Below are 19,085 nucleotides of genomic sequence, written 5' to 3'. Positions count from 1 at the left end.
GCTGACCGGGGAATCCCTTCCCCTTCCACCCCCGACCCCCCCCCACCCCCCCCTGTGACGTCAGCGCGCGAGCGCGCGCTGATTTGTCACAGGGGCCTCCCTAGTCGCGCTGGAAGCTCTGCTTCCAGCGCGATTGAAAAAGAAATGCAAAAGCATTTCTTTTTCAATCACTTGGGAGGCCCGGAGGGGCTTCAAAGGGAAGGAAAAGTATTTCCTTCCCTTTGAAGTCCCTCCGAGGGTTTCAAAAGCCGGATTGCTTGCAATCCGGCTTTTGAAACCCCACTAGACACCAGGGATTTTTTTTTTTTTCATTGAAATTGACCAAAGGGAGCGACCCCTTGGGCAAGGGTCGCTCCCAGGGGGGGCATTTTTTTGAAAAGGCCTTTTCTGCCCCCAGGGGGGGCAGAAACCTCTAGGCACCAGGGACCATTTTTTTTTTTTTTTGTTTCATTTTTTTTTATTGAGGTGGGGAGCGACCCCTTAGGCAAGAGTCGCTCCCCTTGGGGGAAAATTATATTTTGGCCATTTCTGCCCCCCTTGGGGGCAGATTGGCCTATTTTGATGAGGCCAATCTGCCCCCAAGGGGGGTAGAAACCACTAGACACCAGGGTTTTTTTATTTTTTATTATTATTGACAAAAGGGAGCGACCCCTTGGGCAAGGGTCGCTCCCAGGGGGGGCATATTTTTGGGAAGGCCTTTTCTGCCCCCCCTGGGGGCAGATCGGCCTACTATTAGGCCGATCTGCCCCCAGGGGGGGCAGAAACCTCTAGGCACCAGGGACCATTTTTTTTTTTTTTGGTGGGGAGCGACCCCTTAGGCAAGGGTCGCTCCCCTTGGGGGAAAATTATATTTTGGCCATTTCTGCCTCCCTTGGGGGCAGATTGGCCTATTTTGATGAGGCCAATCTGCCCCCAAGGGGGGTAGAAACCACTAGACACCAGGGAGTTTTTTCTTTGCGTGAATTTCACGCAAAGGGAGCGACCCCTTAGGCAAGGGTCGCTCCCTGGGGGGGAGGGCAATTTATTTTAGGCCATTTCTGCCCCCCCTGGGGGCAGATCGGCCTATTATTAGGCCGATCTGCCCCCAGGGGGGGAAGAAACCTCTAGGCGCCAGGGCAAATTTTTTTTTTGTGTTTTTTTTATTGGTTCTTTCTTTTTTTTAGAGATGGGGAGCGACCCATCAGGCAAGGGTCGCTCCCCTGGGGGGCAAATTGTATTTAGACCATTTCTGCCCCCCTGGGGGCAGATTGGCCAATTTTAGGTCAATCTGCCCCCAAGGGGGCAGAAACCACTAGGCACCAGGGATTTGTTTTTTGGCGCCAATGTCACGCAGGGGGAGCGACCCCGTAGGCAAGGGTCGCTCCCGGGGGGGGGGGGTGGGGGTTGGGGGGGCAATTTTTTTTTAGGCCATTTCTGCCCCCCCGGGGGACAGATCGGCCTATTATTAGGCCGAACTGCCCCCCGGGGGGGGGGGGGCAGAACACTCTAGGCGCCAGGGCAATTTTTTTTTTTGTGTTTTTTTTTTTTGTTGTTTCTTTTTTTAGAGATGGGGAGCGACCCATCAGGCAAGGGTCGCTCCCCTGGGGGGGCAAATTGTATTTAGACCATTTCTGCCCCCCTGGGGGCAGATTGGCCAATTTTAGGTCAATCTGCCCCCAAGGGGGCAGAAACCACTAGGCACCAGGGATTTGTTTTTTGGCGCCAATGTCACGCAGGGGGAGCGACCCCGTAGGCAAGGGTCGCTCCCGGGGGGGGGGGGCGGGGGTTGGGGGGGCAAATTTATTTTAGGCCATTTCTGCCCCCGGGGGGGGTGGGGGTAGAAACCTCTAGGCACCAGGGGAATTTTTCTTTTTTTTCTTTGTTTTTTTTTTTTAGAGATGGGGAGCGACCCATCAGGCAAAAGTCGCTCCCCTGGGGGACAAATTGTATTTAGGCCATTTCTGCCCCCCTTGGGGGCAGATTGGCTGAGTTTAGGTCAACCTGCCCCCAAGGGGGCAGAAACCACTAGGCACCGGGGATTTGTTTTTTGGTGCCAATGTCACGCAGGGGGAGCGACCCCGTAGGCAAGGGTCGCTCCCGGCGGGGGAGGGTGGGGGTTGGGGGGGCAAATTTATTTTAGGGCATTTCTGCCCCCCCCCCCCTGGGGCCGGCTGAGCTACAGGCCAAACACCACAGGTAGGCACCTTGCAAAAAACACCTCTGTTTTCTGTGAAAAAATATGTTGTGTCCACGTTGTGTTTTGGGCCATTTCCTTTTGTGGGCGCTAGGCCTACCCACAGAAGTGATGTACCATTTTTATCGAGAGACTTAGGGGAACGCTGGGTGGAAGGAAATTTGTGGCTCCTCTCAGATTCCAGAACTTTCTGTCACCGAAATGAGAGGAAAAAGTGTTTTTTGGGCCAAATTTTGATGTTTGCAAAGGATTCTGGGTAACATAACCTGGTCAGAGCCCCACAAGTCACCCCATCTTGGATTCCCCTGGGTTTCTAGTTTTCAAAAATGCACTGGTTTGCTAGGTTTCCTCAGGTGTCGGCTGAGCTACAGGCCAAAATCCACAGGTAGGCACTGCTTTTTATAAAAAAATGTGATGTGTCCACGTTGTGTTTTGGGCCCTTTCCTTTCGTGGGCGCTAGTCCTACCCACACAAGTGATGTATCATTTTTATCAGGAGACTTGGGGGAACGCTGGGTAGAAGGAAATTTGTGGCTCCTCTCAGATTCCAGAACTTTCTGCCACAGAAATGTGAGTAACATGTGTATTTTTAGCCAAATTTTGAGGTTTGCAAAGGATTCTGGGTAACAGAACCTGGTCCGAGCCCCGCAAGTCACCCCTCCTTGGATTCCCCTACGTCTCTAGTTTTCAGAAATGCACAGGTTTGGTAGGTTTCCCTAGGTGCCGGCTGAGCTAGAGGCCAAAATCTACAGGTAGGCACTTCGCAAAAAACACCTCTGTTTTTTTACAAAATTTAGGATGTGTCCACGTTGCGCTTTGGGGTGTTTCCTGTCGCCGGCGCTAGGCCTACCCACGCAAGTGAGGTATCATTTTTATTGGGAGACTTGGGGGAACGCTGGGTGGAAGGAAATTTGTAGCTCCTCTCAGATTCCAGAACTTTCTGCCACAGAAATGTGAGGGACGTGTTTTTTTAGCCACATTTTGAGGTTTGCAAAGGATTCTGGGTAACAGAACCTGGTCCGAGCCCCGCAAGTCACCCCTCCTTGGATTCCCCTAGGTCTCTAGTTTTCAGAAATTCACAGGTTTGGTAGGTTTCCCTAGGTGCCGGCTGAGCTAGAGGCCAAAATCTACAGGTAGGCACTTCGCAAAAAACACCTCTGTTTTTTTCCAAAATTTAGGATGTGTCCACGTTGCGCTTTGGGGTGTTTCCTGTCGCCGGCGCTAGGCCTACCCACGCACGTGAGGTATCATTTTTATCGGGAGACTTGGGGGAACGCTGGGTGGAAGGAAATTTGTAGCTCCTCTCAGATTCCAGAACTTTCTGCCACAGAAATGTGAGGGACATGTGTTTTTTTAGCCAAATTTTGAGGTTTGCAAAGGATTCTGGGTAACAGAACCTGGTCCGAGCCCCGCAAGTCACCCCTCCTTGGATTCCCCTAGGTCTCTAGTTTTCAGAAATGCACAGGTTTGGTAGGTTTCCCTAGGTGGTGGCTGAGCTAGAGGCCAAAATCTACAGGTAGTCACTTTGCTAAAAACAGCTCTGTTTTCTGTGATATGTCCACGTTGTGTTTTGGGGCATATCCTGTCGCGGGCGCTAGGCCTACCCACACAAGTGAGGTATCATTTTTATCGGGAGACGTGGGGGAACGCTGGGTGGAAGGAAATTTGTGGCTCCTCTCAGATTCCAGAACTTTCTGCCACAGAAATGTGAGGAACATGTGTTTTTTTTAGCCAAATTTTGAGGTTTGCAAAGGATTCTGGGTAACAGAACCTGGTCCGAGCCACACAAGTCACCCCTCCTTGGATTCCCCTAGGTCTCTAGTTTTCAGAAATGCATAGGTTTGGTAGGTTTCCCTAGGTGGCGGCTGAGCTAGAGGCCAAAATCTACAGGTAGTCACTTTGCTAAAAACAGCTCTGTTTTCTGTGATATGTCCACGTTGTGTTTTGGGGCATATCCTGTCGCGGGCGCTAGGCCTACCCACACAAGTGAGGTATCATTTTTATCGGGAGACGTGGGGGAACGCTGGGTGGAAGGAAATTTGTGGCTCCTCTCAGATTCCAGAACTTTCTGCCACAGAAATGTGAGGAACATGTGTTTTTTTAGCCAAATTTTGAGGTTTGCAAAGGATTCTGGGTAACAGAACCTGGTCCGAGCCACACAAGTCACCCCTCCTTGGATTCCCCTAGGTCTCTAGTTTTCAGAAATGCATAGGTTTGGTAGGTTTCCCTAGGTGGCGGCTGAGCTAGAGGCCAAAATCTACAGGTAGTCACTTTGCTAAAAACAGCTCTGTTTTCTGTGATATGTCCACGTTGTGTTTTGGGGCATATCCTGTCGCGGGCGCTAGGCCTACCCACACAAGTGAGGTATCATTTTTATCAGGAGACGTGGGGGAACGCTGGGTGGAAGGAAATTTGTGGCTCCTCTCAGATTCCAGAACTTTCTGCCACAGAAATGTGAGGAACATGTGTTTTTTTAGCCAAATTTTGAGGTTTGCAAAGGATTCTGGGTAACAGAACCTGGTCCGAGCCCCGCAAGTCACCCCTCCTTGGATTCCCCTAGGTCTCTAGTTTTCAGAAATTCACAGGTTTGGTAGGTTTCCCTAGGTGCCGGCTGAGCTAGAGGCCAAAATCTACAGGTAGGCACTTCGCAAAAAACACCTCTGTTTTTTTCCAAAATTTAGGATGTGTCCACGTTGCGCTTTGGGGTGTTTCCTGTCGCCGGCGCTAGGCCTACCCACGCAAGTGAGGTATCATTTTTATTGGGAGACTTGGGGGAACGCTGGGTGGAAGGAAATTTGTAGCTCCTCTCAGATTCCAGAACTTTCTGCCACAGAAATGTGAGGGACGTGTTTTTTTAGCCACATTTTGAGGTTTGCAAAGGATTCTGGGTAACAGAACCTGGTCCGAGCCCCGCAAGTCACCCCTCCTTGGATTCCCCTAGGTCTCTAGTTTTCAGAAATTCACAGGTTTGGTAGGTTTCCCTAGGTGCCGGCTGAGCTAGAGGCCAAAATCTACAGGTAGGCACTTCGCAAAAAACACCTCTGTTTTTTTCCAAAATTTAGGATGTGTCCACGTTGCGCTTTGGGGTGTTTCCTGTCGCCGGCGCTAGGCCTACCCACGCACGTGAGGTATCATTTTTATCGGGAGACTTTGGGAAAGCTGGGTGGAAGGAAATTTGTAGCTCCTCTCAGATTCCAGAACTTTCTGCCACAGAAATGTGAGGGACATGTGTTTTTTTAGCCAAATTTTGAGGTTTGCAAAGGATTCTGGGTAACAGAACCTGGTCCGAGCCCCGCAAGTCACCCCTCCTTGGATTCCCCTAGGTCTCTAGTTTTCAGAAATGCCCAGGTTTGGTAGGTTTCCCTAGGTGGTGGCTGAGCTAGAGGCCAAAATCTACAGGTAGTCACTTTGCTAAAAACAGCTCTGTTTTCTGTGATATGTCCACGTTGTGTTTTGGGGCATATCCTGTCGCGGGCGCTAGGCCTACCCACACAAGTGAGGTATCATTTTTATCGGGAGACGTGGGGGAACGCTGGGTGGAAGGAAATTTGTGGCTCCTCTCAGATTCCAGAACTTTCTGCCACAGAAATGTGAGGAACATGTGTTTTTTTAGCCAAATTTTGAGGTTTGCAAAGGATTCTGGGTAACAGAACCTGGTCCGAGCCACACAAGTCACCCCTCCTTGGATTCCCCTAGGTCTCTAGTTTTCAGAAATGCATAGGTTTGGTAGGTTTCCCTAGGTGGCGGCTGAGCTAGAGGCCAAAATCTACAGGTAGTCACTTTGCTAAAAACAGCTCTGTTTTCTGTGATATGTCCACGTTGTGTTTTGGGGCATATCCTGTCGCGGGCGCTAGGCCTACCCACACAAGTGAGGTATCATTTTTATCGGGAGACGTGGGGGAACGCTGGGTGGAAGGAAATTTGTGGCTCCTCTCAGATTCCAGAACTTTCTGCCACAGAAATGTGAGGAACATGTGTTTTTTTAGCCAAATTTTGAGGTTTGCAAAGGATTCTGGGTAACAGAACCTGGTCCGAGCCACACAAGTCACCCCTCCTTGGATTCCCCTAGGTCTCTAGTTTTCAGAAATGCATAGGTTTGGTAGGTTTCCCTAGGTGGCGGCTGAGCTAGAGGCCAAAATCTACAGGTAGTCACTTTGCTAAAAACAGCTCTGTTTTCTGTGATATGTCCACGTTGTGTTTTGGGGCATATCCTGTCGCGGGCGCTAGGCCTACCCACACAAGTGAGGTATCATTTGTATCGGGAGACGTGGGGGAACGCTGGGTGGAAGGAAATTTGTGGCTCCTCTCAGATTCCAGAACTTTCTGCCACAGAAATGTGAGGAACATGTGTTTTTTTAGCCAAATTTTGAGGTTTGCAAAGGATTCTGGGTAACAGAACCTGGTCCGAGCCCCGCAAGTCACCCCTCCTTGGATCCCCCTAGGTCTCTAGTTTTCAGAAATGCACAGGTTTGGTAGGTTTCCCTAGGTGGCGGCTGAGCTAGAGGCCAAAATCTACAGGTAGTCACTTTGCTAAAAACAGCTCTGTTTTCTGTGATATGTCCACGTTGTGTTTTGGGGCATATCCTGTCGCGGGCGCTAGGCCTACCCACACAAGTGAGGTATCATTTTTATCGGGAGACGTGGGGGAACGCTAGGTGGAAGGAAATTTGTGGCTCCTCTCAGATTCCAGAACTTTCTGCCACAGAAATGTGAGGAACATGTGTTTTTTTAGCCAAATTTTGAGGTTTGCAAAGGATTCTGGGTAACAGAACCTGGTCCGAGCCACACAAGTCACCCCTCCTTGGATTCCCCTAGGTCTCTAGTTTTCAGAAATGCACAGGTTTGGTAGGTTTCCCTAGGTGGCGGCTGAGCTAGAGGCCAAAATCTACAGGTAGTCACTTTGCTAAAAACAGCTCTGTTTTCTGTGATGTGTCCAGGTTGTGTTTTGGGGCATATCCTGTCGCGGGCGCTAAGCCTACCCACACAAGTGAGGTATCATTTTTATCGGGAGACGTGGGGGAATGCTGGGTGGAAGGAAATTTGTCGCTCCTCTCAGATTCCAGAACTTTCTGCCACAGAAATGTGAGGAACATGTGTTTTTTTAGCCAAATTTTGAGGTTTGCAAAGGATTCTGGGTAACAGAACCTGGTCCGAGCCACACAAGTCACCCCTCCTTGGATTCCCCTAGGTCTCTAGTTTTCAGAAATGCACAGGTTTGGTAGGTTTCCCTAGGTGGCGGCTGAGCTAGAGGCCAAAATCTACAGGTAGTCACTTTGCTAAAAACAGCTCTGTTTTCTGTGATGTGTCCACGTTGTGTTTTGGGGCATATCCTGTCGCGGGCGCTAGGCCTACCCACACAAGTGAGGTATCATTTTTATCGGGAGACGTGGGGAAACGCTGGGTGGAAGGAAATTTGTGGCTCCTCTCAGATTCCAGAACTTTCTGCCACAGAAATGTGAGGAACATGTGTTTTTTTAGCCAAATTTTGAGGTTTGCAAAGGATTCTGGGTAACAGAACCTGGTCCGAGCCACACAAGTCACCCCTCCTTGGATTCCCCTAGGTCTCTAGTTTTCAGAAATGCATAGGTTTGGTAGGTTGCCCTAGGTGGCGGCTGAGCTAGAGGCCAAAATCTACAGGTAGTCACTTTGCTAAAAACAGCTCTGTTTTCTGTGATATGTCCACGTTGTGTTTTGGGGCATATCCTGTCGCGGGCGCTAGGCCTACCCACACAAGTGAGGTATCATTTTTATCGGGAGACGTGGGGGAACGCTGGGTGGAAGGAAATTTGTGGCTCCTCTCAGATTCCAGAACTTTCTGCCACAGAAATGTGAGGAACATGTGTTTTTTTAGCCAAATTTTGAGGTTTGCAAAGGATTCTGGGTAACAGAACCTGGTCCGAGCCCCGCAAGTCACCCCTCCTTGGATTCCCCTAGGTCTCTAGTTTTCAGAAATTCACAGGTTTGGTAGGTTTCCCTAGGTGCCGGCTGAGCTAGAGGCCAAAATCTACAGGTAGGCACTTCGCAAAAAACACCTCTGTTTTTTTCCAAAATTTAGGATGTGTCCACGTTGCGCTTTGGGGTGTTTCCTGTCGCCGGCGCTAGGCCTACCCACGCAAGTGAGGTATCATTTTTATTGGGAGACTTGGGGGAACGCTGGGTGGAAGGAAATTTGTAGCTCCTCTCAGATTCCAGAACTTTCTGCCACAGAAATGTGAGGGACGTGTTTTTTTAGCCACATTTTGAGGTTTGCAAAGGATTCTGGGTAACAGAACCTGGTCCGAGCCCCGCAAGTCACCCCTCCTTGGATTCCCCTAGGTCTCTAGTTTTCAGAAATTCACAGGTTTGGTAGGTTTCCCTAGGTGCCGGCTGAGCTAGAGGCCAAAATCTACAGGTAGGCACTTCGCAAAAAACACCTCTGTTTTTTTCCAAAATTTAGGATGTGTCCACGTTGCGCTTTGGGGTGTTTCCTGTCGCCGGCGCTAGGCCTACCCACGCACGTGAGGTATCATTTTTATCGGGAGACTTTGGGAAAGCTGGGTGGAAGGAAATTTGTAGCTCCTCTCAGATTCCAGAACTTTCTGCCACAGAAATGTGAGGGACATGTGTTTTTTTAGCCAAATTTTGAGGTTTGCAAAGGATTCTGGGTAACAGAACCTGGTCCGAGCCCCGCAAGTCACCCCTCCTTGGATTCCCCTAGGTCTCTAGTTTTCAGAAATGCCCAGGTTTGGTAGGTTTCCCTAGGTGGTGGCTGAGCTAGAGGCCAAAATCTACAGGTAGTCACTTTGCTAAAAACAGCTCTGTTTTCTGTGATATGTCCACGTTGTGTTTTGGGGCATATCCTGTCGCGGGCGCTAGGCCTACCCACACAAGTGAGGTATCATTTTTATCGGGAGACGTGGGGGAACGCTGGGTGGAAGGAAATTTGTGGCTCCTCTCAGATTCCAGAACTTTCTGCCACAGAAATGTGAGGAACATGTGTTTTTTTAGCCAAATTTTGAGGTTTGCAAAGGATTCTGGGTAACAGAACCTGGTCCGAGCCACACAAGTCACCCCTCCTTGGATTCCCCTAGGTCTCTAGTTTTCAGAAATGCATAGGTTTGGTAGGTTTCCCTAGGTGGCGGCTGAGCTAGAGGCCAAAATCTACAGGTAGTCACTTTGCTAAAAACAGCTCTGTTTTCTGTGATATGTCCACGTTGTGTTTTGGGGCATATCCTGTCGCGGGCGCTAGGCCTACCCACACAAGTGAGGTATCATTTGTATCGGGAGACGTGGGGGAACGCTGGGTGGAAGGAAATTTGTGGCTCCTCTCAGATTCCAGAACTTTCTGCCACAGAAATGTGAGGAACATGTGTTTTTTTAGCCAAATTTTGAGGTTTGCAAAGGATTCTGGGTAACAGAACCTGGTCCGAGCCCCGCAAGTCACCCCTCCTTGGATCCCCCTAGGTCTCTAGTTTTCAGAAATGCACAGGTTTGGTAGGTTTCCCTAGGTGGCGGCTGAGCTAGAGGCCAAAATCTACAGGTAGTCACTTTGCTAAAAACAGCTCTGTTTTCTGTGATATGTCCACGTTGTGTTTTGGGGCATATCCTGTCGCGGGCGCTAGGCCTACCCACACAAGTGAGGTATCATTTTTATCGGGAGACGTGGGGGAACGCTAGGTGGAAGGAAATTTGTGGCTCCTCTCAGATTCCAGAACTTTCTGCCACAGAAATGTGAGGAACATGTGTTTTTTTAGCCAAATTTTGAGGTTTGCAAAGGATTCTGGGTAACAGAACCTGGTCCGAGCCACACAAGTCACCCCTCCTTGGATTCCCCTAGGTCTCTAGTTTTCAGAAATGCACAGGTTTGGTAGGTTTCCCTAGGTGGCAGCTGAGCTACAGGCCAAAATCTACAGGTAGTCACTTTGCTAAAAACAGCTCTGTTTTCTGTGATGTGTCCAGGTTGTGTTTTGGGGCATATCCTGTCGCGGGCGCTAAGCCTACCCACACAAGTGAGGTATCATTTTTATCGGGAGACGTGGGGGAATGCTGGGTGGAAGGAAATTTGTCGCTCCTCTCAGATTCCAGAACTTTCTGCCACAGAAATGTGAGGAACATGTGTTTTTTTAGCCAAATTTTGAGGTTTGCAAAGGATTCTGGGTAACAGAACCTGGTCCGAGCCACACAAGTCACCCCTCCTTGGATTCCCCTAGGTCTCTAGTTTTCAGAAATGCACAGGTTTGGTAGGTTTCCCTAGGTGGCGGCTGAGCTAGAGGCCAAAATCTACAGGTAGTCACTTTGCTAAAAACAGCTCTGTTTTCTGTGATGTGTCCACGTTGTGTTTTGGGGCATATCCTGTCGCGGGCGCTAGGCCTACCCAAACAAGTGAGGTATCATTTTTATCGGGAGACTTGGGGGAACATAGAATAGCAAAACAAGTGTTATTGCCCCTTGTCTTTCTCTACATTTATTCCTTCCAAATATAGGGGTGTGTGTAAAAAAGACATCTATTTGAGAAATTCCATGTAATTCACGTGCTACTATGGTCACCCCGGAATTCAGAGATGTGCAAATAACCACTGCTCCTCAACACCTTATCTTGTGCCCTTTTTGGAAATGCAAAGGTTTTCTTGATAGCTATTTTTTACTCCTTATATTTCAGCAAATGAATTACTGTATACCCGGTATAGAATGAAAACGCACTGCAGGGTGCAGCTCATTTATTGGCTCTGGGTTCCTCGGGTTCTTGATGAACCTACAAACCCTATATATCCCCGCAACCAGAGGAGTCCAGCAGACGTAACGGTATATTGCTTTCGATAATCTGACATTGCAGGGAAAAGTTACAGAGTAAAAAGTAGAGAAAAATTGATGTTTTTTTCACCTCAATTTCAATATTTTTCTTTTTCAGCTGTTATTTTCTGTAGGAAACCCTTGTAGGATCTACACAAATGACCCCTTGCTGAATTCAGAATTTTGTCTACTTTTCAGAAATGTTTAGGTGTCTGGGATCGAGCATTGGTTTCATGACCATTCCTGTCACTGACTGGAAGGAGGCTGAAAGCACAAAAAATTGCACAAATGGGGTATGCCCCAGTAAAATGCCAAAATTGTGTTGAAAAATTGGGTTTTCGGATTCAAGTCTGCCTGTTCCTGAAAGCTGGGAAGCTGCTGAGTTTAGCACCGCAAACCCTTTGTTGATGCCATTTTCAGGGGAAAAACCACAAGCCTTCTTCTGCAGCCACTTTTTCCAATATTTTTGAAAAAAACAAAATTTTCCCTGTATTTTGGCCAATTTCTTGGCCTCTTTCAGGGGAACCCACAAAGTCTGGGTACCTCCAGAATCCCTAGGATGTTGGAAAAAAAGGACGCAAATTTGGCTTGGTTAGCTTATGTGGACAAAAAGTTATGCGGGCCTAAGCGCGAACTGCCCCAAATAGGCAAAAAAAGGCCTGGCACAGGAGGGGGAAAAGGCCTGGCAGCGAAGTGGTTAACTACGAAACCACATTCGATGAGAAGCCTTGAAAGATAGATCAAAGTGAGTTTGCACACCGTTACCTGTTTATGTGGTAAAGGTTATCAAACTAAATTTGCATCGAATATAGTGCCAAGTTTTACTTTTAAATTGGAGACAATATATTTTATATATTTCTATTTATAGGAACACAGCAACAGTGATACTGTGCAAATAATGTTTGCCCCATTCCCAATCACGGAATAAGCCAAAATTATAACAACAGGCTTACCTTGATTTAATTGCACCAGTCCAATATTATTGAGATATGCTCACTGACGTCTGTTGGTGGAAAAGGTGTCGTGTTTTTAAGGATGGACGAAAAAATACAAATATATGAAGGGCTTGATGGGCCGTAGTGTCCATCTGGCTTTGTCCAGATAGAGAGAAGAACTTCTACAACTACCTCCCCCCCCCGGCCCCACCGCCCCCCACCCCCAAGAAAACGTGCCACTCGCTTTGATTTGATAGGTATTAAAGGCTCAATCACAATACTCTAATATCAGCTTTTTATGTCATTTACAGTCCTAATTTCACTTAAAATGTATTAGTTCAGGTTACATTGTATTCTTGACTCAAAAGGCAAGCGAAGGATCATCGTCAACCTTGGTTTATACCTGATTCCTTAAAAAGGCATTACCAAAACAGGCTTTTTGTGTTACTGTCTTGAAACGTTAAAGAGCATTCTGTTTCTTCTCACCATGTCACAAAAATTGCACTTGATCTTTGTACTGGTGATCTTTTGTGTAAATCACAAGAACTACATTTATTTGAATCTACTAGATTATTTAATGTTGTGGCCCCATCAACTGGAGAATGATGCTGCAGGTCTGTTGTTGCTATTTGACTCCAGATAGTGCATCCCCACTGCCCTCTTTTTCCCCACTGGCTACAGGTGCATCTGTGAGTGCTGTTTGAGTACTCGTGCATGTCCATGGTGTGTGGCGTTTATATATCATGCAACTATAAAACACCTATGCTATTCCTCTTTTGTTTTTTTTACAAAAACTAAACTCTTTCCTGACAACATAATTTGCACACATCTTACACAAGAGTGGCAGAACCTACTGCATGATCCACCTGAGAGCATGCCTTATGGTGGTCAAGTGATACAAGACAGACACCTTTGTTTACAGCACTTCTGGGATATGTATTCCTACAAACACTTTCCTCAATTCATTTGAGAAGTCACAGAACCAGAGACCCTAAAATATACAGTATGTTGATCAGATAAAAACTGTGAACTTTAAAGTTTGAAAATATATTTGAAAACATAAATCACGCCCCTGAAACAACCACGTTCCCCAAAGACATTGACTCAATCAGTAACCTGAATAATCAGCCTTCAAATTGATAATCCCGATCCAATTAAAGGAAATAGCTGCAAGAAGTCCTTCGTATAACCTTCCTCCTATTGTATAGTAAGTATCAAGATTCTTCTGAAACATCCCACAGGTTGAGCAACATTTGGGGAAACGAGGGCACACCTATTATTCTGTGTTATAGTAGCATCATATTTGTGCCCCTTCAGTATTGACTACGGTGTACACTTTTAGAGTGTGGTGAATTTAGCACTCTTTAATATAAGTACACGCAATTGGTCTTGATTATACACAGTTTAATAACATCTAAGGTGGTATCTGGGGGATGTCAGTGTAGAAAGCCTCCACATCTAGTGTAATGAGTAAATCAGTGTTGTAACTTTGAATAATCCCCTCAGTGAGATTGAGAACGTCTTTAGTGTCTTTTTAAAAAGTTTGAATTTTTTCCACCACTAGTCTGAGGAAGTGGTTGCAGAATTGTGAGCGAGGTTCCAAAAGGGAGCCAATCCATGATACTGTGGGATCTCAGGGAGGTAGCAGTATGTCCTTGTATATTTTGGGACCGTTGTTATCCCTTAATAAAATAGTAATGTGGCAGGCCTTAAGTAATTTTAATATTACACCCACTTTCACTCCAGTCTACACTAGTCTTACACCTTCATCACAGGCTTGCAATGGTAAATCAATCAAAAGAACTCCAGCAAAGAGTCCCATTTAGAGGCCAGTTGGGCATTGCAGCACCCGCCGAGGAGGAGCTGCCCGATGATCAATAATGCCACCGAGCTCAGTGGGTGAGGGCCCTTGCTTTTGAATTTAAATATTCCATGACCTCACATCCCGGAGGATACACTAGTGGTGTTTTACCATAGGGTAATATTAGAACCTGCATACTTTTTGTTCTATAAACGCTTTGCAACCACAGGTTGTGAAAAAACATAAACTTTTGTCATTCACAAAATCTTCTCTGAATCTTTCCCACTCAGGAAATTGTCAGATCATAGGGCCAGATGTAGCAAAAGAAAATTTTGCGACTTGCAAATTGCTAGTCTGACGACTCGCAATTTGCAACTCGCAAAATTGTATGCAGAAAGGTGTCTCAGACACCTTCTGTGACTCGCTATGGGGTCGCAAAGACCCACCTCATGAATATTAATGAGGTGGGTCTCATTTTGCATCCCCATAGCGAGACCCTGCACTCACAGGTATGGTGGCCTGCTGGAGACAGCAGACCTCCATGTCTGTGACTGCTTTTGTAATAACGCAGTTTTTTTATTGCAGCCCGTTTTCCTTAAAGGAAAACAAGTTGCAATACAAAAAAATAATGAAACCATTTGGTTTCATTTTTTCAGAGTAGGCAGTGGTCCATTGGACCACTCCCTGGTCTGAAAAATTATTTTTAGCGACATTCACAAAGGGGAAGGGGTCCCATCGGGACCCCTTCCCGTTTGCGAATTAGTTACCACCCACTTCAAGTGGGTATTAACTGCGAATTGCTTTGCGACCGCTTTCGTGGTCACAAAGCAATTCTGGATCGCGGTGCGAGTCGCAAATAGGAAGGGAACACCCTTCGGTACCGACTCGCAAAATGTGAATCAGCATCGCGATGGCCGTTTTGCATGGCGCAAACTGCGTTTTTCGCAGTTTGCGACATGCAAAACGGTTACTACATCTGGCCCTTAATCCATTAATGGGCTGCCATATCATGCCTTCCAGTCTCAGAAGGGCAACAGATCATCCCTCAAACTTTATTGACGTATGGTGAAAGGGGATCTGTTCTGCGCAGGGATTTTGTTTTGTCCATGGTTAAAAAAAGAAAAAAATAGTGCATTTTCACAAAAGACTTCCTTTCCCCAGTGCAGCATTTTACTCCTCTGTGAACTTCTCCACACTGAAGAAATAGCAAATGTCACGACATTCCCAGTAGTAAGCCTAGAAGGCTGTGACTGACACAGCTTTCTAGATATACTACCGGGCATGTTTTGAATTCTGAAAACTTGTAAATCTACATCCATACATGGTGCCGTAATAACATTTTTGTGGTCTCATAATGCTTTCAGAGTCTGGGCGCCCTTTATTTACAGGTTGGTATTATCGTAGACCAGAGTCAAAGTGGCCTGGTCTTATTGCATTTGGCTACCGAAGATCAGCCTGCATAGTTTATGGTTTAGCATTAGTCATGTTGGGTAAAGTGAAGAATTAGTTGTGCCCCATCATGTCAGAGAACTTTGTTGTTTACTGTGTCTAGGGGGTGCAGTCGCTAAAGGACTTTGCCATTTATTTTGTTCCTCTCGATTACCCGTTTACCATTGCCTGACCCGAAAACAGTGTTGTGTAGGCATGCATCAGAGCCAAGAATATGGCTATATTACAATCAATGTTTAATTTGTAAAGGACTGAGTGCAGGTGCCCAAACCTGTGCTCAGAAGCCCATGGCCAGTGAAATTAAATGTTGGGTCACCGAATACCAAGGCGGCATAGTCTTGAGTCCACCTCAGGCCTCTGTAATCCAGTACCAGACACTACCTGCCTCATTATTTCACTCTTGCCAGTCCTTGCTTTCTCACTTTGTGAAGGTTGTTCCATCTTTCTCTTTCTTCACTTTGGGTGTTTTTCACTCTCTTGCTCTGGATTAAAAAGCCTGATGGAATAAAATAAGTGCTGGTCCCCAAAGATGATGCTGGTGGCCCCCACCAGAAACCACTGGCTCAAATTAAGCACAGATTACAATCCTGACCGTGTGTTGGTATGGTATATTTAAGAAGACATTTTCTGAGCTGTTCTGATATGTTTGTAGCTGGATGAATAAGGAAACGTCAGGTAATATTGCTTTTCTGTTGTTATATAGCTGGTGGTGTCCTATGTGTACGTTCGTGCCAGATGGGTCTGTCCAAAATGTTCTGTTCCTGTTGAACAGACTATGGGGGTCATTCTGACCTTGGCGGTCCATGACCGCCATGGCGGAGGGCGGCGGAAGCACCGCCAACAGGCTGGCGGTGCTTCCTTGGCGATTCTGACCGCGGCGGTAAAGCCGCGGTCAGAAAAGGGGAGTCGGCGGTTTCCCGCCAGTTTCCCGCCGGTTTCCCGCTGGCCCAGGGAATCCGCCATGGCGGCACTGCTTGCAGCACCGCCATGGGGATTCCGACCGCATTCCTGCCAGCCTGTTTCTGGCGGTGTCCACCGCCAGAACCAGGATGGCGGGAACGGGTGCTGTGGGGCCCCTGGGGGCCCCACAAAGATTTTCACTGTCTGCTTAGCAGACAGTGAAAATCGCGACGGGTGCCACTGCACCCGTCGCACCCCTTCAACTCCGCCGGCTCCATTCCGAGCCGGCTTCATTGTTGAAGGGGCTGTCCTGCTGGGCCGGCCGGCGGTCTTCTGGCGGTCGCCCGCCGGCCCAGCGGGAAAGCCGGAATGGCCGCCGCGGTCTTTTGACCGCGGAGCGGTCTTTCGGTGGGAACCGCTTGGCGGGCGGCGACCGCCGACCGCCGCGGTCAGAATGACCACCTATAACTATATCTCTTTAAAGAGCTGAGAAAATGCGCTGTCGGCTGGTAAACTCTGCTGGGAATTTGGTGATAGCCAACTGTATGGCTTGCTAGCATTTTGTTGTATGCATTAGGTTGCTCGACTGTGTTTTTTTTATATAATTGTGTTGTAGTTTTGAGTGTTCCTGCTATTCTTTCTTAAGTCACTGCGTACTGTCTGTATTGTTGGGATCCATTTTGTATCAATGTATGTTAAAATAATTAACAGAATGTGCTGCCTAGTTTTCCTTTAATCTCATAAAAATGCAAGTTCTCTTAATACATCATTTAAAATAATATAACCTAGTCATTAATCTCTCTCCGGCACAAGGGCATCCATTTTTTTTGTTAGGTGTGACAATTTAAAGCTGATTTATTCAAACCTTTAACCGTTTGTTCTTTTTTCCTAACTTGTAAGCGAGTATAACGTAACAATCTTAATGTTCTCGCGCGGGAAGTGGTGTTGGTGCCCGGGGGAGGCTGCACTAGAGAGGTGGAGGGCAAAGTGCTCGCGGCGAGAGTTGACAGATACGTTTCGCTGAGAAAAACACAAGCCGGCCCGCCCTCTCAGAACAGGTCAATGTGCTAAAAAACATAAGAGCACAAAGAGTGATCTGCAGAGGACTTTTCATGGAGAAATAAATGGCACGATATGCCCGACGGGAAAAAATATCTTGGCAATGACGTTGTTATGACTGTTCCTGTGGCTTGCAGAGGCATTTCCTACAGACTGGACTAACCATTAAAATGTCTCTGATTTTAGGAGCTGAAGGCAGGCAGTGGACTCTGCCCCGGAAAAAGCCGGAAAATGGAAGCCCCCGGCCCGGACAAAAGAGGAAGCTTCTTAAAGGTACACTGGTGGAAGGTTGGGGCGGATTAGTTTACTAGGAGGGAGACTGGAAGGCCGGATGTTGCATAGATAAACATGACTTTGTTGAGGGAGGGAGAATGTGCATTATGCAACTTTTCTTCAAACTGGCCATCCACCGTGTAGAGCGAAACCGCAAATGCTCTGCCCGAAAGAGGTTAAGCTAGCGACAAAATATGTTTACAGACAGCTGCTGCTGATTACTCTTGTGAATGAATCTTTCCGCGTTTTTCCACATTTTAGCACTAGCACGGGATTATACACGCCAGCCTGTTGATTAACAAGGCGGCACGAACCCGCAAGTGCCTTCTATCATGTGGTGTTACTTACCTTCGTTTACAAGAAGAGATGCTTGAGCGTGTAAATGATAATAGATTGTTTATTTATGGTGTTCAACTCGTAAAGACTGAGGGTCATATTGATTAAGGGACGCAGGAGCAAGGCAAAAAAAGTTAAATTTATCAAGCCCATAGCTTCCAAGTTTTCGGTTTTATTATGTGTGACATTTATATGTTTACGTGTGACGCTTTATGTGTGACACTTTGAGTGACACTTTATCACTCAACGTGATGAAGTGTAGAATAAAGGATTATATCCACGAAAAAGGATACATCTGGGAAATTGCTCTAATTTGTGTAATTAAATGATCTGGACTATGCTTCAAGGCAGCCATAACACTCAAGTTGTATATGCAATGTCAAAATCTTCTTTCTATTTTTAACATGATCCTCATGGATACAATATTAAAGAGACAGATAAGAGGGGTGGGTTCAACACCCCTTGAGATGCAGCATAGGTCAAAGCGCTGCCTTCTTATTACAAGGGTAAAACTCTTTCGACCGAGCCGTAACACACACCTTTTGAAGCAGAGCTACTTGGGGAAAGCTGGGCGGTGGTCTGCGTGCTGCAGAGTTTTCAGGATGGGGCCCTAATCCAATCTCCACCATTTCCCAAGGTCAGTACCCAACCATCTTTCACATCTCTACATATACAGAAAACCTGCCTTCTCAATAGGAGTAGAGGAAAGATTGAGGGACCTACCCATCCTGAAAGGTGCTTTCATAAGCAATAGCTAAATGTATTTAAAGGCCTCAGGGAAAGAAGTGCTAGTCATCAGAGACAACAGGGGAGTCCTGATACCCAGTGAATCGAGTCAAAGCCCCATCATCTTGTGGAAAGAGTAGCAAACACATATGACAACCACCAGGTCACTGTGGTGTGTAACTTAGTGCAGCTGTGTGGCCTACTTCATCTGTGATGCTCCAACAATCCTATATTTTTAGCTAATTGTTTTTCCTTTTTTCGTAGTATAAAAAATATCCTTTGAACCTTCAAAGATCCCCACCTCATTCTGTCTATGAATGATCCACATATGCAAACATACACCATCCATAGCCCAGTACGGTAGCCCAGTATGCATTCATCTTCTAAAGTATATGCGTGAGTGACAGTAAAAAGCTGTTCATTTACATTTATTACTATTTGAGAAATCTTTGAACACACTTTCAAACAACAAGGACACTAGAGACGTCCATCCCTGTCCTTCCTCAACAGTGGCCTTCATGTTACTGAAATGAGGTACTTTTAACAAACCTGGATGCAGGATATTTGGTCAGGATTTAACAATAGATACAAGATGAAAAAAACGCAAGGACGCTGAATTACAACTTTACCTATCCTGAGATCCTGATATTGGACCCGTGTCTTTG

The 19,085-nt window shown here is 46.8% G+C and overlaps 1 protein-coding gene across 1 annotated transcript in view; it reads left to right on the top strand.

Moving 5' to 3' along the window:
* RIN2 (Ras and Rab interactor 2) overlaps nucleotides 1-19,085 on the top strand; it is a 708,247-nt gene that overhangs the window by 447,028 nt on the left and 242,134 nt on the right. Inside the window, exon 6 of the mRNA XM_069234726.1 lies at nucleotides 17,272-17,358. Coding sequence (XP_069090827.1) covers nucleotides 17,317-17,358 — 42 coding nt within the window. The 5' untranslated portion in view covers nucleotides 17,272-17,316. The remainder of the gene's footprint in view (nucleotides 1-17,271; nucleotides 17,359-19,085) is intronic.

This window comes from Pleurodeles waltl, chromosome 5 (genome assembly GCF_031143425.1).
Source record: "Pleurodeles waltl isolate 20211129_DDA chromosome 5, aPleWal1.hap1.20221129, whole genome shotgun sequence".
In the NCBI taxonomy this organism is placed as follows: domain Eukaryota; kingdom Metazoa; phylum Chordata; class Amphibia; order Caudata; family Salamandridae; genus Pleurodeles; species Pleurodeles waltl.
Note: the sequence above shows the minus strand (reverse complement) of the source record. Positions and strands in the feature narration are given on the sequence as shown.